The 25,800-nt window shown below is 43.6% G+C and overlaps 1 protein-coding gene across 3 annotated transcripts in view; it reads right to left on the bottom strand.

The window, feature by feature from the left end:
- LOC137638581 (proton-coupled folate transporter-like) overlaps positions 1-25,800 on the bottom strand; it is a 74,041-nt gene that overhangs the window by 42,674 nt on the left and 5,567 nt on the right. The window contains exon 1 of one of the 3 annotated variants that reach the window (XM_068370766.1): positions 21,359-21,591. The exons of 1 other annotated variant lie outside the window; for it this stretch is intronic. In XM_068370766.1, the coding sequence (XP_068226867.1) occupies positions 21,359-21,412 (54 nt within the window). In that variant the 5' untranslated portion in view covers positions 21,413-21,591. Of the gene's footprint in view, positions 1-21,250; positions 21,273-21,358; positions 21,592-25,800 lie in introns of those variants that run through there. One more of the 3 variants, XM_068370768.1, reaches the window with a different exon arrangement.

Genomic DNA, 25,800 nt, shown 5'->3' with positions numbered 1-25,800 from the left:
AGATGAACATCAAAGCAGGGAGTAGTCCGTGTTGACCTCCATTACTTTGTCTTGAAGGAGAGACCTGAAGCTTTTCCAGGTCAGACTTACTGCCAGAAGCTTCCTGCAGTTAAAATGCATTGTCCTTTGACGCGAGTTCCATAATCCCGAGCATTCCCTACCGCCTAAGGTCGCACCCCAGCCTACGTCCGATGCGTCTGAGAAGAGAACGTGGTTGGGAGTCTGAACAGTCAGGGGAAGACCCTATAAAAGGTTGATAAAGTCCTTTCCTCAGGTTAGACCAGACTTATCTTCCGGAAACCGGGATCGAGACCGCTTCTAGCGTCTTGTCCTTTTCCAGTGAAGAGCTAGATGAAACCGAAGAGGACGGAGGTGTAGTCTTCCAAGTGACACCAAATGCACCACGGATGACAGTGTCCTAACCAGACTCATCCACAGCCTGACAGGGCCGTATTCCTTCTTCAGCATCTTCTGGATGGATAGCAGGGCTGGGGATTGATCTTCTTGTTCAGCCATGTCCTCATCAGAGGGTTCCTCATCCGAAACTGATGAGGAAACGGCAACGGAGTGGGCAACGTCTGACTCGCTGAATCCGGTCGCACTGGTGGATGCGTGACGGAGCCGGACACAAGATCATGGTACTGCTGCACAGTCTGTGAACTGTCAACCATGGGGAAGCGAGGAAGTACAGCGACAACCCGAAACTGTCTAGACTGTCTGGGTAGTACAGACAACCCCTTATCGGGTTGCTGAGGTTGCCGCACTGCGTCACAACAAGTCACCTCTGCTGGTTGTTGAACGTCTTCCCAGTGACACACTGAACGTCCACAACCACCTCCGAGAGTAGCATAACATCAACGTGCGACTGGCAACCCACACTGGGTCGCACCGGTGGAGGAACCATCTCAACTGGCGGACGTGAGTAGGATACCTCAGCGTCAACAGGGCGTACAACCAACCGGTAGGAAGGTCGTTGGCAAGAAGGGTCTTCTCCGTAAAAAATCCTCTATCAAGGACTAAGCTTGGACTGCATGTCTTGCAACAAAGCCCAAGGTCTATGGGAGCAGGTGTGGCAACAGACGGGGTTAGCGACTGAAGCGGAACCATTTACCCTCCCTGGAAGCATGTTATGCTTAAATAAAAGTCCATAGGAGGCTAAGCAGCTTAAGGCTCCTCTCCAAATGACAGAGTCCTCAAGGGAATATCAGAAGGAGGGAGAACAGCACTTTCTCATCTACAGGAACCATATCCGAGAAAAGCTAGGTTCTCTCAGTGAGGGTTTCACTGGTGCAAAAGCAGCAGACCAGAAGGCAACGTTATGAAACTGCTTGACAGTCTGTGTCAACCACAACAGGAGCGTGAGGACATACAGCACTGGTGTATAAGTAGCAGACCAGAAGGCAACGTCATGTAACTGTATGACAGTTTGTGAGTTGGCAACAACCAAAGTTGTGTGGGGAAGCCTCAACTCCTGACTGACTAGTTTGCTGCTGGCGAGTGGCGGTAACCACAGTGTGTTGCGGAGGCTGACACACCGTGTCAAAACACGGCAGCTTGTGGTAGCTCACGCACGGCAACGGAGTGCTCTGTGTGTGGGAGTCATCATACATCTGGCATGGTTGACTGTGCATGGGTGGAGGAGCTCTCACAACAAGAGTGTGAGAGCAGGAAGCCATGCCGGGCGCACAACCGTGGGAGGTGTAGGCCCACGGGTGCATCGTCAACCTTCTCCGCAGTCGGAGTGTGGGAGCTGGCAACAACAAAAGCAGAGTGCTGGTGCGTGGGAGGGGCTGCGGTGGGTTGAGGAGCATGCGGTATGGTATGCGGAGCATGCTGTAAGGTATGCGGCTCATGCTGCATGGTATGCAGAGCATGCTGTAAGGTATGCAGAGCATGCTGCATGGGCTGCGGAGAATGCCGCATTGTGCTGGAACCCGGCAGCTCTACAGAACCTTCCCACTGCTGATGCGGTAGCTCACGCATGTTAGCAGATGGTGCAGCAAGAACATGCGTCTGGCAGGGTGGACTGCGCATCGGTGGTGGAGCTCTCACAGGTGGAGGGTGGGAGCAGGCAGCCGCAGTATCTGCTGAGCGCACAACCTCGGCGGGTTGTAGGTTAACAGGTGCATTGTCAACCTTCCAGCATGATACTCCTGCATGAAGGAGCAAGCTGAGACTGTATAGTCTGCAGCATGGACCACTAGGGTCTATGAAAGACAACAACAAACGGAGCTACTGTCCGTTGTGACTGAGGGTCTAAAACAGCTGGTGCGGCAACAGACGGAGTTACTGCCTGTTGCGGTACCACCTTGCCTCTCTTGGGAGGTGTGCAGTTGTCGTACTGCAGCGAGTCCGAACTGACCCAGTGGCTACACCTAGGCCGTTGGACTTGCGCGGAAGGGACCGACTTGCACTTAAAAGCTGCAAGATTTGGTCCATGGTTTCTGCGAGAAACCTCTTCCGCAGACGAGGAATAAATGGGCTCTCTCGTCTTTGTGTGGGTGGGGTGATCACGTCGGCAACGTGTGTAGATACACCCGAAACCACGGAGGGAAACGTCTGTTCGTCGATCAAGGCCTGAGGAACCCATAAGTCCTTCGACATTACTTCTCCCCTGGGCTTGGGAGCTTGTAAGAGGTATCGGACTAGGTGAACAACTGGCACGAACAGACGAACCCTCGAACGCAACACTGTAACACTTTGCGCATATCACTTTATCACTTTTGATTTTCTGTTTGCACTTATTTCACTGAACTCGAAACTTTAAGTGGTTTGTACCTGAAACACGCAATCCTATCCTTCATTAAAAGGTAGTAATTGCGAAAACAGTATTACAATGTAACAGAAAAACATAATGAAAGATAAAGAATTCAGTGGCTGGAAAAGAGACTAAACACTAGATCAAATAAACTACGTTTAAAATCTCTCACCGCATAAAGCCTGGGAACAAGAATAAAACTCTAGAAACGTTTTACCTTCTTCCCCTATAGCGACTAGGGAGAAGAGCAAAAAACGAGAATAACGTTACCCGCTTGAACGAAACGTTTATCCTCCTCTCTCTCCCTCCGTCTCTATCTCTCTCTCTCTCTCTCTAGACTTAGAACCTGAGAGATGAGCCCAATTATATATATCGTTAAAACATATTATTTGTTAAAGGAAAAAAACTGAAAGGTTTCCCAAATAAAAAGTTCCTTATTAGAATTAAAACCATTTAAGCTAAGAAAGAATGAACGAAACGCTAGAATCGGTTTACTCTTACTGCAACGTGAAACCGTGAAATACTCTCTCTCTATCGTAACGATAGAGCGCAAGTTGAACGTTCTGAACGTCAACAACTGCGGAGACTAAACAAAACGTTAGTTCAACTTTGAAAACAGTACGAGACTATCAAAGAAATTCTTTCAAAAACATTAAAATTAAAATAGCATAAATTCTAAACAGGAAAAACGATATGACGGGCTCAATGTTAATTAACTTCGGTTCCAAGTAAGGACCGCCTACTATTAGGAAAGGTCGCATATAAACAAACATAAAAATTAATTTTATAAGTTTATAATAAATGGAAAGTTAATCGAAGAGGCCTATAAATGGCGTTGAGATATAAAATAAATCTATAACTTTGTTAAGCAAAATTACCAAAAACCTAAACACACTTCCGTCTAAGGGAAGGGTGAGTCATAAAAAGTGAAAGAGAGTCTATACTCTCTTCGACACCAACACTTCCGTCTGAGGGAAGGGTCGGCCATTTAAAAGTGAAAGAGAGTCCATACTCTCTTCGTCACCATAATTAAATCAAATTAATTCCAAAAGCTTGCTAAGCTAATGATAAAGCTTCCTGAATAGCGAAGGCTAAACTCTAGAGCAAATACATCACCAAATCGTGAACAATAACTCCAGAATCAACAGCGTATCCAAGTAGGTCTAGCCGGTGGCACGACAGAGGAAAAATTGAGTTCTTGTTGACAAGAAGTACTTGAGTACCTGCTCACAGATGGCGCTGTTGTGTACACCCCCACCTGTATAGCGATCGCTGGCGTATCCCGACCGTAGATTTCTGTCGGGCAACAGAGTTGACAGCTACATGATCATCGGGTAAGATTAATATTGAAAAATGTTATTTTCATTAGTAAAATAAATTTTTGAATATACTTACCCGATAATCATGTAGCTGTCAACTCCGTTGCCCGACAGAAATCTACGGACGGGATACGCCAGCGATCGCTATACAAGAGGGGGGTGTACTCACCAGCGCCATCTGTGGTCAGGTACTCCAGTACTTCTTGTCAACACCACCTCAATTTTTCCCTCGGTCCACTGGTTCTCTATGGGGAGGAAGGGTGGGTCAATTAAATCATGATTATCGGGTAAGTATATTCAAAAATTTATTTTACTAATGAAAATAACATTTTTCAATATTAATCTTACCCGATAATCATGTAGCTGATTCACACCCAGGGGGGTGGGTGAAAACCAGTGTACATGTTAATCAAGAAGCTAAGTATCCCGTATTTCATTTTTATCAGTTATTCAAAATAACAAATGAAATTATAAGTACCTGGTAAGGAAGTCGACTTGAACCATTACTCTGCCTTAAATAAGTACGTCTTCCTTACTGAGCGCAGCGGTCCTCTTAGGAGGCTGAACAACTCTTAGGTGCTGAAGTATAAAGGGCTGCAACCCATACTAAAGGACCTCAACACAACCTCTAACCTAGGCGCTTCTCAAGAAAGAATTGACCACCCGCCAAATCAACTAGGATGCGGAAGGCTTCTTAGCCCACCGTAACAACCCAAAACAACAATAAAAGCCTTCAAGAGAAAGGTTAAAAAGGTTATGGGATTATGGGAATGTAGTGGTTGAGCCCTCACCTACTACTGCACTCGCTGCTACGAATGGTCCCAGGGTGTAGCAGTTCTCGTAAAGAGACTGGACATCTTTGAGATAGAATGATGCAAACACTGACTTGCTCCTCCAATAGGTTGCATCCATAATACTCTGCAGAGAACGGTTCTGTTTGAAGGCCACTGAAGTAGCCACAGCTCTCACTTCATGTGTCCTTACCTTCAGCAAAGCAAGGTCTTCATCCTTCATGTGAGAATGAGCTTCTCTAATCAGAAGCCTTATGTAATAAGAAACTGCGTTCTTAGACATAGGCAACGAAGGTTTCTTAATAGCACACCATAAGGCCTCTGATTGTCCTCGTAAAGGTTTTGACCTTTTAAGATAGTACTTAAGAGCTCTGACAGGGCAAAGAACTCTCTCCAGTTCGTTACCCACCATGTTGGAAAGGCTAGGAATTTCGAACGATTTAGGCCAAGGACGTGAAGGAAGCTCATTTTTTGCCAAAAAACCTAGCTGTAAGGAACATGTAGCCGTTTCAGATGTGAATCCTATGTTCCTGCTGAAGGCGTGAACCTCACTTACTCTTTTGGCTGTTGCAAGGCAGACGAGGAAAATAGTTTTGAGAGTAAGGTCTTTGAAAGAGGCTGACTGGAGAGGCTCAAATCTAGATGACATAAGGAACCTTAGGACTACGTCTAGATTCCAGCCTGGAGTGGACAAGCGACGTTCTTTAGAGGTCTCAAAAGACCTAAGGATGTCCTGCAGATCTTTGTTGGAGGAAAGATCCAAGCCTCTGTGGCGGAAAACTGCTGCCAACATACTTCTGTACCCCTTGATCGTAGGAGCCGAAAGAGATCTAACATTCCTAAGATGTAACAGGAAGTCAGCAACTTGGGTTACAGTGGTACTGGTAGAGGAAACTGCATTGGCTCTGCACCAGCTTCGGAAGACTTCCCACTTAGATTGATAGACTCTGCGAGTGGATATCCTCCTTGCTCTGGCAATCGCTCTGGCTGCCTCCTTCGAAAAGCCTCTAGCTCTAGAGAGTCTTTCGATAGTCTGAAGGCAGTCAGACGAAGAGCGTGGAGGCTTGGGTGTACCTTCTTTACGTGAGGTTGACGTAGAAGGTCCACTCTTAGAGGGAGAGTCCTGGGAACGTCGACCAGCCATTGCAGTACCTCTGTGAACCATTCTCTTGCAGGCCAAAGGGGAGCAACCAACGTCAGCCGTGTCCCTTCGTGATAGGAGAACTTCTGAAGAACCCTGTTGATGATCTTGAACGGCGGGAATGCATACAGATCGAGGTGGGACCAATCCAGCAGAAAAGCATCCACGTGAACTGCTGCCGGGTCTGGAATCGGGGAACAGTACAATGGGAGCTTCTTGGTCATCGAGGTAGCGAACAGATCTATAGTTGGCTGACCCCACAGGGCCCAAAGTCTGCTGCACACGTTCTTGTGAAGGGTCCATTCTGTGGGGATGACTTGACCCTTCCTGCTGAGGCGATCTGCCGAGACATTCATATTGCCCTGAATGAACCTCGTTACCAGCGTGAGTTTTCGACTTTTTGACCAAATGAGTAGGTCCCTTGCTATCTCGAACAGCTTTCTCGAATGAGTCCCTCCCTGCTTGGAGATGTACGCCAAGGCTGTGGTGTTGTCGGAGTTCACCTCCACCACCTTGTTTAGCAGGAGGGACTTGAAGTTCATTAAGGCCAGATGAACTGCCAACAACTCCTTGCAATTGATGTGAAGCGTTTCCTGTTCCTGGTTCCATGTCCCCGAGCATTCCTGTCCGTCCAATGTCGCGCCCCAGCCCGAGTCTGATGCGTCCGAGTAGAGATGAAGGTCGGGGGTCTGAACAGTTAATGAGAGACCCTCCTTGAGAAGAATGTTGCTCTTCCACCACGTTAGAGTAGCCCTCATCTCTTTGGAAACAGGAATAGAGACCGCCTCGAGCGTCATATCCTTGTTCCAGTGAGCTGCTAGATGGTACTGAAGGGGGCGGAGGTGGAGTCTCCCTAACTCGATGAACAGGGCTAACGATGACAGAGTCCCTGTTAGACTCATCCACTGTCTCACCGAGCATCTGTTCTTCTTCAGCATGCTCAGGATGCACTCTAGGGCTTGGTTGATTCTTGGGGCCGACGGAAAAGCCAGAAAAGCTCGACTCTGAATCTCCATTCCCAGGTAAACGATGGTTTGGGAAGGAACAAGCTGGGACTTCTCTAAATTGACCAAGAGACCCAGTTCCTTGGTCAAATCCAAAGTCCATCTGAGACTCTCCAGACAGCGACGACTTGTGGGGGCTCTTAAAAGCCAGTCGTCTAAATAAAGGGAGGCTCTGATGTCCGCCAAGTGAAGGAATTTCGCAATATTCCTCATCAGTCGCGTAAACACAAGAGGTGCCGTGCTTAGACCAAAACACAGGGCTTGGAATTGGTACACAACCTCTCCAAAGACGAATCTCAGAAAAGGTTGGGAGTCTGGATGGATGGGAACGTGAAAGTAGGCGTCTTTCAGATCCAACGAGACCATCCAGTCCTCCTGCCTGACCGCTGCTGGGACCGACTTCGTCGTCTCCATTGTGAACGTCTGCTTGGTGACATAAGCATTGAGCGCACTGACGTCCAGCACCGGTCTCCAACCTCCTGTCTTCTTGGCCACCAGGAAGAGACGGTTGTAAAAGCCCGGGGATTGATGGTCCCGGACTATCACCACTGCCTCCTTCTGTAACAGGAGCGACACCTCTTGATGTAACGCTAGCCTCTTGTCCTTCTCCTTGTAGTTGGGGGAGAGGTTGATGGGAGATGTGGTCAGAGGGGGATTGCGGCAGAACGGAATTCTGTAACCCTCCCTTAGCCACTTGACAGACTGAGCGTCTGCACCTCTTCTTTCCCAGGCTTGCCAGAAGGTCTTGAGTCTGGCTCCTACAGCTGTCTGGAGAGGAGGAAAGTCAATGCTTGCTTTTCGTGGACTTGGCACCTTTCTTGGACTTGCCCCTGTGACCGTCTGGACGGGAACTTCCTCGGCTGGGGGCTCTGCCACGAAAGGGCGGAATGAATCTGGTAGCAGGTGTATCAGCCACCGGGGTGCGGTAAGTTCTCGGCACTGAAGGTACAATTTTAGCCTTACATGCTGAAGAGGCCATGAGGTCATGCGTATCTTTCTGGATAAGAGCCGCAGCCATCTCTTTGATTAGCTCCTCCGGAAACAGGAACTTGGAGAGAGGAGCAAACAGTAACTGTGACCTCTGGCAAGAGGTGATACCAGTAGAAAGGTAGGAGCATAGATGTTCCCTTTTCTTGAGGACTCCCGAGACAAAAATAGAAGCAAGTTCGCCAGAACCATCGCGAATTGCTCTGTCCATACAGGACATGATCAGCATGGCCGAGTCTTTGTCAGAAGGGGCAGTCTTCTTGCTCAAGGCCCCCAGGCACCAGTCGAGGAAATTAAAAATTTCAAAGGCGCGAAAGACTCCCTTCAAGAAGTGGTCCAGATCAGAAAAGGTCCAGCAGACCTTAGAGCGTCTCATAGCCGACCTACGGGGAGAGTCAACCAAACTTGAGAAGTCGGCCTGGGCAGAGGCAGGGACCCCCAAGCCTGGTTCCTCTCCCGTGGCATACCAGACGCCCGACTTAGAAGCCAGCTTAGGAGGAGGAAACATAAAAGACGTCCTACCCAGTTGCTGCTTGGACTGCAACCAATCCCCTAAAATCCTCAAAGCTCTCTTTGATGATCTGGCGAGGACAAGCTTAGTGTAGACAGACGTAATAGGCTGCATGCCTAGAGAAAACTCGGATGGAGGAGAACGAGGGGTTGCAGAAACAAAGTGTTCAGGGTATAACTCTCTGAACAGAGTCAGGACCTTACGAAAGTCTATGGAAGGTGGCGACGACTTGTGTTCCTCCACATCAGAAGAAGGATCATCCAGGTGAGCAGCTTCATCCTCAGAAACCTCATCACCTGAGGGTTGAGAAGCGAGAGGTAACGATAAAGCGGTATGCTGAATGGCTGAATCCTGAAGAACGGGTGCATGCGCACTTGCGGATCCATCATCAAGTCTCTGCTGAAGAGGATGAGGGCTGGCAATGACAAAGTCATGAGGCTGGGATGAAGGAGGTTCTGCGGAGGTCTGAGGAGCAAGCGTGGTCAGAAGCGAATGCTGTAAGGCATGAGGCTCATGCTGCATAGTATGCGGTTCATGTTGAATGGGAAGAGGCTCATGCTGCGAAGAATGCGGTTGCTGCATGCGTTGAGGCGGCTGCCTCATAGCATGAGGTTCCTGCCTCAAGAGTTGCGTCTGCCTCAAGGGTTGAGGAGGTGGCTGCGCAGAGAGAGGCTCTTGCCTCAAGAGTTGAGGCTCTTGCCTCAAGAGTTGAGGCTCTTGCCTCAAGAGTTGAGGCGGTTGCCGCATAGCATGAGGCTGCTGCCTCAAGGATGGTGGAGGTTGCTGCAACGCATGAGGCTGCTGCCTCAAGGATGGAGGAGGTTGCCGCAACGCATGAGGCTCCTGCCTCAAGGGAAGAGGAGGTTGCTGCAAAGCATGAGGCTCCTGCCTCAAGGGTTGAGGAGGTTGCCGCATAGCAAGAGGCTCCTGCCTCAAGGAAAGTGGAGGTTGCTGCATAGCGCTGGTACCTGGCAACTCCCAATGCGGCAGCTCACGCATGGAGGCAGGAGGAGCCTCAACATCATACGTCTGGCAGGGTGGACTGCGCAGAGGTGGAGGAGCGCTCGCAGGAGGAGGTGTGCTAACCTTCTCTGCCTGAAACTCCTGCATCAACACCGCAAGCTGAGACTGCATTGTCTGCAGCATAGACAACTTGGGATCAACAGAAGTTGGAGCAGAGGCCTGTTGAGGCATCGCTTTACCTCTCTTAGGAGGCGTGCAGCCATCAGATGACTGCGGCGAGTCCGAACTGGCCCAGTGGCTACACCTGGGCTGTTGGACTCGCTCGGTCTGGACCTTACGCTTAAGAGGTCGTGAGACCTGGGTCCAGCGTTTCCTCCTGGAAACTTCTTCCGCAGACGAGGAAATAAAGGGCTCAATCGTCTGGGAGTGGAAGTGACGATCTCTATCAGATACGCCCGCAACCACTGAGGATACAACTGTGCGCCGATCAAGGCCTGCCGAACCCTTTTGCCCTTCGACATTGCTTCTCCCCTGGGCTTGGGAGCTTGCAAGAGGTCCCGGACTGGGAGGACGACTGGCACGCACAGAAGTATCCTCATGCGCAACACTGACACTGACACTAGGCACAGCACTGGCACTACCACTTCCCACTGCACTTTTCACTTTAAGTTCCTTGACATCTGCCAAGAGAAGATTGTGGTCACTCACTAAAGACTCCACCTTATCACCTAGAGCCTGAATGGCACGTAACATATCCGACATATCAGGCTGAGCACTCGTAATAGGTTCGGGGGTCACCACTACAGGGGAAGGAAAAGGTTGAGGATCATGGGGGGAGGAATAAACCAAAGAGCGAGAAGAACTCCTCCTAACTCTCTCCCTCTTTAACCTAGCCGTATACTTGAGGAATTCATTAAAATCGAATTCCGAAAGCCCGGCACATTCCTCACATCGATCTTCCAACTGACAGGATTTTCCCCTACAGTCGGAACAAACGGTGTGAGGATCAACCGAGGCCTTCGGAAGACGCCTACTACAAGTCCTAACACTACATCGCCTTTGTCTAGGAGCTTGAGAGTGGTCGGACATCTTGAATTAGAGAACAGTCAAGGGGGGATTCCAAATTAAAGCAAAGATCGTTAACCATTAAATCAATTTAATTCCAAAAGCTATCTAAGCTAAGGGAAAAGCTTCCTGTATAGCGAAGGCTAAATTTCAGAGCAATACTTCACCAAAACCGTGAACAAAGACTCCAAAATCAACAGCGTATCCATGTAGGTCTTGCCGGCGGCACGACAGAGGAAAAATTGAGGTGGTGTTGACAAGAAGTACTGGAGTACCTGACCACAGATGGCGCTGGTGAGTACACCCCCCTCTTGTATAGCGATCGCTGGCGTATCCCGTCCGTAGATTTCTGTCGGGCAACGGAGTTGACAGCTACATGATTATCGGGTAAGATTAATATTGAAAAAATAATCTATAACAAATTTCTTCAATGCTAAATGCATTTTTGAGTATGGGGCCAAATGGTTAAAACTTGTCGTAGATTTCGAAGATGGTTTGCCTTATTCCGCGAATACAAATCTAAGACATGTATACGGACATCTTTTTCAGCAAAAGCTAGAATGGCCATAGAGGTTTGGTTATAAGATGGTCAACCCGAGGTATTTGATAAGTGGGAGGAGGACAACCCTCTCATCTCAGTGCTAGTGTATCAGTTCTCTTTCCAGTATAGCCACAAGCGAGGGAGGTTGATTTGAGGAAGTACAAGTCATAAATGATTTGAGTTTGTATTCTAAGAAAGATGTAAATTCCATTCCAAATATGAAATTTATTTCTATGAAGATACAAACTCTCATCATTTAAGTGAGGACTTACTCCCAATGTGGAGGGTATAGTTATGTTCCTCTCTCCCAGATAAAGTTACCTTTCCTACCTCTTCCCTTATTCTTCCACTTGACTTATCAACCGGCTTGTTCTCGGCATCAATAACCTTAGATGTCAGGATGCCAGATAACTTATATATAATCAATCTATCAATTAACCGGCTTGATACTGGAAGGAAGACTGAAAGGGCCTTGAGGGGCCTTGACTCTTGAATGAGGAAGAAGGTTGAAGACCTTGTTGGACACACAGAAGAGGAACCTCTATTCATACTCAAGGTCAATGGTATAGCAGACATTGGAGGCTTGACTTCAGTACCCGTAACAGCCCCCAAAGGGACCTTAAAATACGGGGAACGTTGAATAATGAAGTCCCAAGATTTGGTTCTCTGTTCCTTTACAGCATATTTCAATATTACTCTTATGAAGAAGAAAAAAAAAAAAGTCCATAACGACAATCCCTTTTGTAGAAAGACACTACCCTTAGTTGCACTCTGAACAGAACAGAGCCCACAGAATGGTAGACTTTTAATGGTTTATAAACCATTAAAAGTTCTTTTCCGAGAAAATGCCATAAGAGACAGAGCTCGTAACTGTAACCATCCATATGGCCACCCACTACAACATGGTCAGACTGCATAGACATTGCTTCAGGGACAGAGAGAAAAATCTCCTCCACTTGAAGCCTCTCCACAATAAGCTTGATCATCAATCTTGAAGACTGAGAGGTCTAACAGCATAGAGTTAATCTGAATATTTTCTGGGAAGTACAATAGTGTCTTCTCTGAAGTGACAAAGGAAGGGGAAGGGTCACTGACATGCTACATGAGGAGAGGTAAATCTCTGATCTAGAGATCTGAGCATCTAACTCCTCCAATATACTATAAGCTAGCTGGGACTGGGACAAGAGTAATAGCAGTGAATGTGAAAACTAAGGGGTATAGCAGACTGCATGGGAGGAGGCCGCATTTCTTTCTCAAGAGCATTATGCTTACGAATGAGCCTAAGACCTAATGAAAATTACTCTTTAGGATAGACTACATTGGCTTTCCAGAAAAGTCCAATTAATATCCCAGAAATCATTACAGCCTGAGAGTTCCAGCCCGAAGATGAGGGAAGAAATATGCAAGTTCAACACTATGTCATGACTTGGAGATAAGAAGAGCAGTGGTGCAGGATTGACAATTTCTTCTTCAGTCCCTCACAGAGACAGAACCAGCTAGGCTGGTTCTATTCTCCATAATGGAAGAACAAAAGGCAAGCGCCATCTCTTTTATGAGGGTTGATATCAGTGGTAGACCTCTCATTTACTAAAATGGGACAAAAATGCCCTGGAACCAGCAAAAACCACTCAGAGTTGATACTGACCACCTTTGCACACGAGAGTATATTGAACGATCGAATAACTGATCACGTACTTGTCCTTAGTCAGATCCTTAAAGTACAGAACTGACTTGATTTGATGAATGACTTTTCAACCTCTTCAGTGTGTGCAATGGAGTGTCCGAGGTATCATTATGCCTATTCAGTAAACAGTACAGGCCAAGTACTTTATGATATCTATTTGACATAAAACAGAGTTTTAAAGAGTCTATTTTGTTTGAAACATGTTAAGCTATGGCTATATCATGGCAATGACAATCTGATCATAAATCTATTGTATTCCCTATATAATCTTTTTTATTACTGAATATCATAATATTAGTTCAACCAGCTCATTGAACTAGAAAAAATAACTGTTTGTAAATAGAGTAAAGTACAGTACAGTAATGAATTATTTCCATTTGAGAATTGAGTCTTAGCTTGAGGAGCTTAGAATGTTAGCTTTAACTGAAAAGAGTATTATATTCTACACATCACCCTTTGCCTTTTAGTTAACTTTTAGGTGCAGTTGTCTGCATGAATTCTAGTACAAACCAAGGTGGGAGGGAAGTAGAAATTTAGAATGTATCCCAAATCATAAGTACAGTAATACTAAACTGTTACGAAACTAGCAGAGGTGCAATACAGTACTGTACTCTCAAATCATCAGGATGAAAAAGTTTCTAACCATGATGTGAAATTATGCAACTCTACTTCTATAAAATTGTTATTTATATATACATTAGAAGAATAAGGTTATACAGAATTATTCTAAAATATAATAATTAATAAAATGAGGACGAAAAAAACATTGCAAGACTATTTCACATTACTATGCTTTGTCTACTTCAGCCTCATTGTTTTGTCATGCGATATCAAAATTATTGGAAACATGTTTCATCTGAACAAAATGAAATCTTTGATGTTCAAATAATCTAAAGTAATGTTATCGGAGTACAGTATCAGCAATTTAAGGATAATTTTTGATTGGCCAATTCCGATACCAGATAGTCAAGGTAGAGGCCGATACCGATACTTGGTGTCAGGACATTGGTGAAAACCAATCCCGATACTCTCAAAAGAGGTCAATACTACCAATACCGATATTATTGGCACATCTCTACTTCGAACATAACTGATGATGATATCTAGCACATAACCATAGCTTTTCAGTTATGGTAGTCAAACTACCAAAACTCAAAAAATGATATTTTAATTATAAAATAAATTTTTGAATATACTTACCCGGTGAATATATAATAGCTGCAACTCTGCGGCTCGACAGAAAACACACTCAAAAAACTCGCGAGCGATCGCTATGAAGGTTGCGGGTGTGCCCACCAGCGCCAACTGTCGGCCAGATACCACTCTTGTATGTAAACAAAACCTTCAATTCTTCTCGTCCCGCTGCGTCTCTATTGGGGAGGAAGGGAGGGTCATTTAATTTATATATTCACCGGGTAAGTATATTCAAAAATTTATTTTATAATTAAAATATCATTTTTAAATATTTAACTTAGCCGGTGAATATATAATAGCTGATTCACACCCAAGGAGGTGGGTAGAGACCAGAGTTAATTATGTTTACAGCGTATAAGCTAAGAGTTTTTTCATTTTGACAGTTATCAATATAACAAAACCAAAATATATAGGTACCTGGTAAGGAAGTTGACTTAGACGATTACTCTGCCTTGTAAGTCTGTCTTCCTCACGGAGCCCAGCGATCCTCTTAGGATGCTGAAAGACTCCCAGGAGCTGAAGTATCAAGGGTTGCAACCCATACAACAGGACCTCATCAAACCCCTAATCTGGGCGCTCTCAAGAAATGACTTTGACCACCCGCCAAATCAACCAGGATGCGAAAGGCTTCTTAGCCTTCCGAACAACCCATAAAACAATATTAAAAACATTTCAAGAGACAGATTAAAAGGATATTGGAATTAGGGAAGTGTAGTGGTAGAACCCTCACCCACTACTGCACTCGCTGCAACGAATGGACCCAGTGTGTAGCAGTCCTCGTAAAGAGTCTGGACATCTTTTAAGTAAAATGACGCGAACACTGACTTGCTTCTCCAAAAAGTCGCGTCCATAATACTTTGCAGAGATTTATTTTGCTTGAAGGCCACGGAGGTTGCTATATCTCTAACTTCGTGCGTCTTAACCTTAAGCAAACATCGGTCTTTCTCATTCAAGTGAGAATGAGCTTCTCGTATTAAAAAAATCTGATAAAATATGACAAAGCATTCTTTGACATAGGCAATGAAGGTTTCTTAACTGAGCACCATAATGCCTCAGATTTCCCTCGTAATGACTTAGTACGAGCTAAATCGAACTTAAGAGCTCTAACAGGACATAATACTCTTTCCAGTTCGTTGCCTACGATCTCTGATAAGCAAGGAATATCAAAAGATTTAGGCCAAGGACGAGAAGGCAGTTCATTTTTGGCCAGGAAACCAAGTTGAAGTGAACAAGTGGCTTTTTTCTGTAGAAAAGCCGATGTTCTTACTGAAGGCATGAAGTTCATTGACCCTTTTAGCCGAAACCAAGCACACTAGAAAAAGTGTCTTGAGGGTGAGATCCTTCAGGGAGGCTGAATGTAATGGCTCAAACCTGTCTGACATGAGGAACCTTAGGACCACGTCTAAGTTCCATCCAGGAGTTGCCAAACAACGTTCCTTAGAGGTCTCGAAAGACTTAAGGAGATCTTGGAGATCTTTATTGTTGGAAAGATCTAAGCCTCTATGTCGAAAGACCGAAGCCAACATGCTCCTGTAGCCCTTAATCGTGGGAGCTGAAAGGGAGTGAACTTTTCTCAGATGTAAAAGAAAATCTGCGATTTGGGCCACAGAGGTACTGGACGAGGACACAGATGCTGATTTGCACCAGTCTCGAAAGACTTCCCACTTCGACTGGTATACTCTAATGGTAGAAGCTCTCCTAGCTCTTGCAATCGCACTGGCTGCCTCCTTCGAAAAGCCTCTAGCTCTTGAGAGTCTTTCGATAGTCTGAAGGAAGTCAGACGAAGAGCGGGGAGGCTTTGATGGACATTCTTTACGTGGGGCTGACGTAACAGATCTACCGTTAGAGGAAGACTTCTTGGAAAGTCTACCAGCCATTGAAGTACCTCGGTGCACCACTCTCTCGCGGGCCAGAGGGTAGCAACCAACGTCAACCTTGTCCCTTCGTGAGAGGCGAACTTCTGCAGTACCTTGTTGACTATCTTGAATGGTGGGAATGCACATAAGTCCAGAAAAGACCAATCCAGTAGAAACGCGTCTATGTAGATTGCTTCTGTATCTAGGACTGGAGAGCAATAGATTGGTAACCTTTTGGTCAACGAGGAGGCAAAGAGGTCTATGGTGGGTTGACCCCAAGTAGCCCAAAGACTCTTGCCCACGTCATTGTGGAGGGTCCATTCCGTGGGTATCACCTGACCCCTCCGACTGAGACAGTCTGCCAAGACGTTCAAGTCCCCCTGGATGAATCTCGTCAACAGGGAGATGCCTCGAATTCTTGACCATAAGAGAAGGTCCCTTGCGATCTCGAGCAGCGTGAAGGAGTGTGTGCCTCCTTGCTTGGAGATATACGCCAAAGTTGTGGTGTTGTCTGAGTTGCCTCTACCACTAAGTTTCGAAGAAGCCTTCTAATATCATCAAGGCCAAGTGGACTGCTAATAGCTCCTTGCCGTTGATGTGCATGCTCTTCTGACTTGAGGTCCACAGACCCGAGCATTCCCGACCGTCCAGGGTCGCACCCCAACCCAAATCCGACGCGTCTGAGGACAACACGTGGTTTGGGTTCTTGACTGCTAGGGATAGTCCCTCTCTCAGACTGATATTGCTGTCCCACCATTTCAGGCATGCCTTTACTGGTTCGGAGACTGGGAATGATACCGTCTCTAATGTCTTGTCCTAGTTCCAGTGAAAGGCTAGATGGAACCGGAGAGGCAGAAGGTGTAGTCTCCCTTGTGAGACAAACTGCTCCAGGGATGAGAGAGTCCCTACGAGACTGTTCCAACTCCTGACTGAATAAACGTTTCGTTTCAGCATTAGTTGGACTTCGAGCAGGGCTTGACTGCGAATCTCCATCCCCAAATATAGAATAATCTGGGATGGGATCAGTTGGGACTTTTAGGTTGACCAAAAGTCCCAACTCCCTGACCAGACTCAACGTCCAATGTAGATCCTGCAGACAGTGAAGACTGGACGATGCTCTGAGAAGCCAGTCGTCCAAGTACAGGGAGGCTCGGATCCCCGATAGATGGAGGGATTTTTGCCACATTCCTCATGAGCCTCGTAAACACGAGAGGCGCAGGACTGAGGCCAAAGCACAGGGCTCGAAACTGGTACCCCACATTCCTGTAAACAAACCTCAGAAACGGTTGGGAATCCGGGTGTATAGGAATGTGGAAGTATGCCTCCTGAAGGTCGAGAGAGACCATCCAGTCGCCTTCCATAAATGCTGTCAAGACAGCCAGGTAGACTTCATCGTGAAGTTTGTCTTGACAATGAACACATTGAGCGCACTTGCCTCTTACGTACTCCTGCAGTGAACATGGCTGCCAAATCATGGAGCCATCCCTGAGGGACTTGTCCCTGCAGAGAACGTGGCTGTCAGATCATGGAGCCATCCCTGAAAGCCTTGTTTATGCATGACATAATTGTACAGCAAAACTTCAAAGGCTCGACAACAGCTGTGAAGTTGACCTGTAAAATCTTGGAGCGTCTCATGGCCAGGCGCCATGGAGAGTCTATGAGGTTTGAGAAGTCTATCTGGGCAGAGGCAGGAACTCCCAAGCCGAGAACTTCTCTCGTGTCATATCAGACTCTCGCTCTATAAGCCAGTTTAAAAGAAGGGAAAGCAAAGGCTGTCTCCCCCAAACTCCTCCTGGTGATAAACCAGTCGCCTAGCAAACGTAAAGCTCTCTTAGAAGAGCGAGAGAGCACTAGCTTATAAAACAACGGCTTCGAAGTAGCTAGGCCTAGTGTAAGCTCTGACGTTTAGGCGAACGAGGAGCAGCAGTTACAAAAAGATCCGGACAAAGATCCTTAAAAATCAGCATGATTTATTTAAAGTCCATAGAGGGCTAAGCAGCTTTAGGCTCCTCTCCGTCTGACAGAGTCCTCAAGGGAATATCAGTAGGAGGGGGAACAGCAACTTCCTCATCTGAAGGAACCTTGTCCGATAATAGCTGAGTCTCAAGCAAGGGAGAGACCTACCGTGGTGGCAATGCTTTACAAGCAGAGTCCACACGCACTGGTGCATTAGTAGCGGACCAGGACGCAACGTCATGTAACTGCTTGACAGACTGTGAACTGTCAACAACAACAGGTGCGTGAGACCAGGACGCAACGTCATGTAACTGCTTGACAGTCTGTGAACTGTCAACAACAACAGGTGCATGAGGACGCACAGCGTCCACTCGAGACTGCTTTGACCGCCTAGACTGAGCAGTCAAAACAACTCTAGAATGCGGAGGTTGACGCTCAGCGTCAAAACAAGTCAACTCCGATTGTTAGCGAACGTCCTGAACGTCAACAGGAGCATCAGCAAGTGGCCTAACGTCCAAATGTGGCTGAAAATCCACACGAGACCGCATCGAGTGTGGTTCTAAACAACCTGACTGACATGACTTGGCTACGCCAACGTCAACAGGACGCACAAAGGAACGTTAGGGTGGGTGAAAGCCAGGATCTCGATGAGATAAACGGCTAGGCTCAACGGACTTATCGGCAGAATAGTCTTCCATAAGGGAGGCAAGCTTATTCTGCATGTCTTGCCGTACAACCCATTTAGGATCAACGGGAATGGTTGCGGTAAGAGACGAGGGTAACGTCTGTGACCGCAAAACCTTGCCTACAAAAAGACTCTCGGAGTCTGTGTTACGCTTTTGTTAGGCGGCGAGCAGTCTTCCGATGACTGCATAGGGTTAGAGCTGTCCTAATGGTTAAAACCAGGACGCTGGACCTGTCCTGAAAGGACTGACTTTCGCTTAAAGGGCCTCGAAACCTTGTTCCACGGTTTCTTATGCGAAAAGCCTTCGGATGACGAGGAGAAAATCGTCTCTCTCGCCTTATGGTAGGGGTGATCTTGGTAAGATACACCCGATACCATAGAGGGAACGTCTGTTCGCTGATCAAGGCCTCTCGAACCCATAAGTCGTACGACATTACTTCTCCCCTGGGCTTGGGAGCTTGCAAGAGGTCCCGGACTAGGCGAACGACAGGCACGAACAGACGAACCCTCGGTCGCAACACTGATAACACTTTGCGCAATATCACTTTATCACTACGATTTTCTGTTTTGCACTTATTTCACTGAAATCGAATTTTTTAACAATTCACATTAGGTATGAATAAAACTGATTTCTACCTGAAGCACGCAATTCTACCCTCATCAAAAGGTTGTAATTGCGAAATCAGTCGTATAATGCAAGCACATTAATACCAGCAAAAAACAGTAAACATATTTTAAGATAAAAAAAAAAAAAATAGTGGCTGGGGAAGAGACTAAACACTAGTTCATTCAAAACTACGTTTTCAATCTCTCACCGTACATTGCCTTGGGACGAGAATAAAAAACTAAAAACGTTTTATCCTTTCTCCCCGTACAGAGACTAGGGACGAGAGTAACTCGAGAACAACGTTACCCGCTTGGGACAAGATAAAGATCGGAACGTTTTCTCTCCTCTCTCTCCCTCCGTCTCTATCTCTCTCTCTCTCTCTCTCTCTCTTGATTTCGCACCTAAGAGAAGAGCCCACTTACGTTTCGTCAAAAAAACAGGTTATTTGACCAAAGGAAATTAAAAAGTTCCTTTAAAATAGAATTTAAAACATTTAAGCTTTGAAAGAAGAATGAACAAAACGTCAGAATCGATTTACTCTTTCTGCAAAGTGAAACCGTGATACTCTCTCTCTCTATCGTAACGATAGAGCGCAAACTGCGTAGCATAAATAAACTAAACGTTAGTTCATCTTTGAAACAGTACGAAGACTATTCAAAGAAAATCTTTCATAAAATATCTATTAAAAAATATTCATTTAATAAGTTTTAAATCATTAGCTCTTTAAAAGCTATTTACGATTGAAAAGGGCTCAACGTTGTTTAACTTCGGTTTCCAAGTTAGGACCGCCTACTCTCAGGAAAGGTCGCATATAAACAAATCATTAAAATTTATTTTGATGTTTATTATAAATGGAAAGCTAATCGAAGAGGCCTAATAAAGGCGGTTGAGATATAAAATATATAGAGGAAAATCTATAATTAATTTATAACGTGATAAGATAATTGCTAAAAGCCTAAACACACTTCCGTACTGAGGGAAGGGTCGGCCATTTAAAAGTCAAGGAAAGTCCAAAAAACAATCCCAAGTCATCAAAAATTAAATCTATCCAAAAACGAGTTCAAGATTTAAGTTGAAGATAAAACACCTGTACTGCGAAAGCTCAAACCAAAATGAAGTACTTCACCAAATATGTTAAGAAAGCTCCAGGTTCTACAGCGAGTATGAATACGTCTTGTCGTCAACGTCGACAGAGAAGAATTGAAGGTTTTGTTTACATACAAGAGTGGTATCTGGCCGACAGTTGGCGCTGGTGGGCACACCCGCAACCTTCATAGCGATCGCTCGCGAGTTTTTTTAGTGTGTTTTCTGTCGAGCCGCAGAGTTGCAGCTATTATATATTCACCGGCTAAGTTAAATATTTAAAACTATGGATTTCTGCCAGAAATTATTATGAAAATGGAGCCTTTGTAGCGTGTTGGGACAGAGAGAAAAACCACACTTTACAGACACAAGAACATCACCTAACCGAATGTTTCCTACCTAACCTAACTTAACCCAAGGTTCTCCACCTAACCTAACCCAAGGTTCTCCACCTAACCTAACCCAAGGTTCTCCACCTTACCTTACCTAACCCAAGGTTCACCTAACCTAACCTAGGAGCCGTATCCTTAGACTGCCGTACTCTTATCTTACCCTGTCCCAATGAACTACATTCACCCCTGAAAAATATTTAAAACCGATAATTACACCATATCATTTTTAAAGCCGTAAAAAGTATTTTTGTATGAAACTTTACCAAAAAGTGTATTGTTTACACGTTTTACCTAATAAAAATAGGTATTCCTGCTTCACTATTTATTGGACTACAGTTTGAGAACCCTTCAAGCTTTATAGTTTCTTGTAGTGTCTGCAACCTAACCCTTATTGTGAGCTAACAAGAGGGGGGTTGGGAGAGCCTAAAGAGCTACATACTGAGTCATAAGCATCCATTGCCTGTCCCTTCCTGGTGCTAGCTTGGGTGGAGCGTGCATGGCCGCTGATCACATGTACCTATGGTCAGTTTCTAAGAAATTGTCCGGCTGAGGCATTGTCACTGTCCCTTGCTTCTGCCATTCATGTAAAACCTTTAAATTGAACAAGGTGTGACCGCTAACAGCACAACAGAACCTGGCCAAGGTAGTTAGCCTAAGGAGTCGTACTAGGGCATGCCCGACACCTACCAACCCACAACTAATATTATTCTTACGGAAGAGAACTGTCCCTGTATTTTGTAATACTCAGAATATTTGGGCACTTTAAAGTATTACGTATGGGATAAACGTTATCAAAATATATTACACAAATGTTAACTTACCATGGATCTCAAATGTTCACGCTTAAAACTTGCGTATGGAGAGTAGACTTCCATTCTAACTTGGCGTTTATCTTTGCATCAGCTCCTCGTTACGCTAGTTATTTCTTTCTTTCTTTTTTCTACACTTATTTCTTCTATCTAATTTTCCCGTCCTTCGACGCTTCAATGAGATTTCTTTTACTCTCTCGATATCATGCTCTCTACCACCAATCAGTTTGATTATGGGTCCTGTTTTAGTTACCAAAGTTATACGCACTTCTTTCTTCTTCTTTTTTATAGTAGTCTGGACTAAGGAATAAAAACTACCCAGCATCTGATCCATTCGTTTCCACCAATGCGGCAGTTTAAACTAAATTTTTGTTGTATCGATATTCATGCTTATGGAGTATAATCTGATATAGAATAATATACACCTGGAAAATCTTGGAGAGGCAGGTGCCTAACCCTACCTCTGACTTACTGAGGGCACGTGAAAATGAGCGTTCTGGGCGCTCATGTGTAAGACAAAGCCTCTCCTCCAGGACACCAGGGAGGATGAAAACCCTCCTTGCCTCCAGCCTCACCCACAACGGCCCCAGACTGTTTAATACACTGCCGAGAAATGTCAGACACCACAGGCTGCTCGGTCGTCAAATTCAAGAAAGCACTTGACACCTTCCTGCAGACGCTGCCAGATGAGCCTCCTGTGCCAGGCTACACAGCGTGCTGCAGGGCAGCCTCAAACTCTGTGCCAGACCAGATCACCCTCATGAAGGACGACTCATGGACTGGTGTCAGCGGTGGACCACCACAGCTGTGAGGAAGACCCTCTAAATTCGACCAAGTAAGTAAGTATACCAAGTAATGTACGTAAATGTGCCTGTGTAACGTGCTTTCTTTTCTCCCTTTCTTAGGAATAAATGCTATAACAAAGGCTTTTCTCCGTCTTTGAAAGACGGTGCATTTCTTCAACTACATTTTAAATCGTTTTTGGCTGCTTTATTAAAGATTTATTTGTGATTGAGCAGTGATTTTTCGTCCACAATAACTATTTTTACTTAAGTGTTTCTACTGTTTCTAAAGTTCTTTACTCAAATTCTAACCATAAATATTATGGTGAACCAACAACGTTAAAATAAATGCCATATATATATATATATATATATATATATATATATATATATATATATATATATATATATATATATATATATATATATATATATATATATATATATACAAAACGGCGCGCGCGCGAGAGAGAGAGAGAGAGAGAGAGAGAGAGAGAGAGAGAGAGAGAGAGAGAGAGAGAGAGAGAGAGAGAGAGAGAGAGAGAGAGAGAGACCTATATGTCAACTTGTTCAACATAATAGCATTCGCTACAAGTTTCAACTTCTCAAGTTCCACTATTCATTGGGAAGACCATTTCACAATCTGGTCACACTTGGCATAAAACCTCTAGAATACTGAGTAGTCTTGACCCATCTATTGAAGAAGGGAATACTGTTAGAATTAACTGCAAACCTAGTATACATACAGAATGGTACAGTCTGGGAAGACCTCCATGCAAATGATGGTCAGAATTGTGGAACAATTTATGAATCATACAAGAACTAAGATGCAAAAAAGGTCATTGGGAAAATGAAAATATGAAATATACGATTAAGTCCTGACTAGTTTCGTGATACTTCAGAGTCGCCTGAAGAAGTATCACGAAACTAGTCAGGACCTAATGTTATATTTCATATTTTCATTTTCCGTGTGTGGTTTTTTTTTTTTTTTTTTTTTTTTTTTTTTTTTTTTTTTTTTGGAGCATCATGTTTCCCTGTGATTTGTATGCATAAAGAACCGAGTGTTTTTTTTTTTTTTTTTTTTTTTTTTTTATTTTTTTTTTTTTTGGAGCATCATGTTTCCCTGTGATTTGTATGCATAAAGAACCGAGTGTAGGCTACAACTGTACCAGAGATTAATAACAAGACCAGGAGTAAGATATTAAATAGACCACGGGTTTTTATATAACAATAAAATGAGTCAGCAGATGAAGACCAGAATGGAGAACAATACTCGAAACAAATTATTTCTCAGTGACTTGCTCAAATGCTAATTAGGCCTATATTTTTGTTATAATATATGCAAGATAAATTGTTGCATTTATTAATTAGCTGAGAGACATGATTCAATATATAAACTTCATACACAACAGAAAATGTTATGCCGTAAAAACTTCACACACAAAATCATACCCGAAGAAAATGGAAACCGGAAATAGAAGCTTTTTACATACCCGGTATTACTCACACCTAAACCATGCACATTTCACGTTCAATTCTGAACTCATTTCAAACCCTGACATAGTGTGAGTTGCGTCTAACTTGAGAGAGAGAGAGAGAGAGAGAGAGAGAGAGAGAGAGAGAGAGAGAGAGAGAGAGAGAGAGAGAGAGAGAGAGAGTCACAGGATGCATGAGCTCATGACATGAGTCAGTGACGTCCTGTTCGAAACGAGTAGTTTCTTCAATTAGGTTAATTCACTTTTATTCCCAACGGTGTTTTCCCAGAAATGGCAGCAGAGGGCACAAGATGTGCCTAAAAAGAGAACAAGAATTTCCATATGATACCGTTTTAGGTTGTCCGTGCATGGGTCTATGCAAATCTAAGCAATGGCTACGTAGGTCACAAAGAGTTTCATGATAAATAAAGGAAAGTAAAAGATATAAATAATGTGACGAAATTATTAACTCCATACAAGCTTTTCACATTTCATGTTGTGATTCGATACATATTTTGTTTATCCGGTGCCATCCGTAGCGTGTCTATTAACCAATCGTGGCCGCACACACACCTTTATATATACTGTATATATATATATATATATATATATATATATATATATATATATATATATATATATATATATATATATATATATATATATATATATATATATATATATATTATACATACATTAACAACTTTAGTTCTGCAGATGACAGTTCTATTTAGAGAATCATGAGAGGAATTGGAAAAGATGATGGAGGATTTGAATAGGAAAAGAAGAAATGTAGGAGACTGAAAATGAATGAGTAAAACTAAGATCGTATTCAGTGAAAAAGCAGAGAGCAAATAATGGTTATGGGTGAACCTCTAGAGATTGTTAAGGGATTTGCGTATTTAGGACAGACAGTAAGTGTTTCCCCAACTAGGACACGAGACCGAAATTAGTAGAAGGATAAGCATGGGATGGAGAGCTTTTGGTAAAACAAAGTGAAATTATGTAATAAAAAATTGTCACTTTCTCTAAGAAGAAAAGTATTTAATTAGATTATCTAACCAGTATTAACTTAATGCACACAAAAAACTTGAAACTTTATTACTTTGTTCTTATCATTTATTTATTTCCTTATTTCCTTTCCTCACTGGGCTATTATTTCCTATTGGAGCCCTTGGGCTTATAGCATCTTGCTTTTCCAACTAGGGATGTAGCTTGGCTAATAATAATATTAATAATAATAATAATGATAATATAAAGCCTTAGAACACAAGCTAGTTGCAGCTCAAAGAGTAATGGAAATAATAATGGGAATAACACTAAAACACAGGAAAAGAACAACATGGATACGAGCAGGGACGTGCAGAGAACTTTTTCAGGGCAGGAGCTCATGTGAAAAAAAGGGTAAAAATATAGAAATGAATGAGACTAAATATACACATGCTCAATATTCTTTCAAATTTATTTAAACTAGCCATTAATAATTCAAGAGAGAGATAAGCATAACTGATATCATTGGTACCAGTGGGTTAATGTTTTTCTATGAACATAAAATCCACAGTACTGATTAGCAGTAGAACTAGGAAATTTAGCAAATATACATATATATATATATATATATATATATATATATATATATATATATATATATATATATATATATATATATAAATATATTCATATATATATATATTTATATATGTATGTATATATATATATATATATATATATATATGTATGTGTGTATGTATATATATATAGTATATATATATATATATATATATATATATATATATATATATATATATATATATATATATATTCATATATATATACAGTATATATGTATGTATACATATATATATGTATGTATGTATATATATATATATATATATATATATATATATATATATATTACTTATACATAAATGACTGCAAGAAAATCAATCAGTATGATCAATACACTTGGCTAATAACTAGACCTTATCATTTTATATTTATAAGAGAACCCTTCTGTGTGCCATTTCTTTGAATATGCTGACAACTTCACTGTTATTGATTGTGATATCCTGTTCAACTGCTAGCAACCAGAGATCAGATAACCTCTCCTCACTGGACAGGCTGCGTAGCTTTGCCTTCACCAGCTTGAGTTTGGAGAAGGTCCTTTCCACTGTTGCAGTTGTGACGGGTAGAGTGG

Source organism: Palaemon carinicauda, chromosome 3, assembly GCF_036898095.1.
Source record: "Palaemon carinicauda isolate YSFRI2023 chromosome 3, ASM3689809v2, whole genome shotgun sequence".
Lineage (NCBI taxonomy): Eukaryota > Metazoa > Arthropoda > Malacostraca > Decapoda > Palaemonidae > Palaemon > Palaemon carinicauda.
This window is presented reverse-complemented; position numbering and strand designations above follow the sequence as displayed.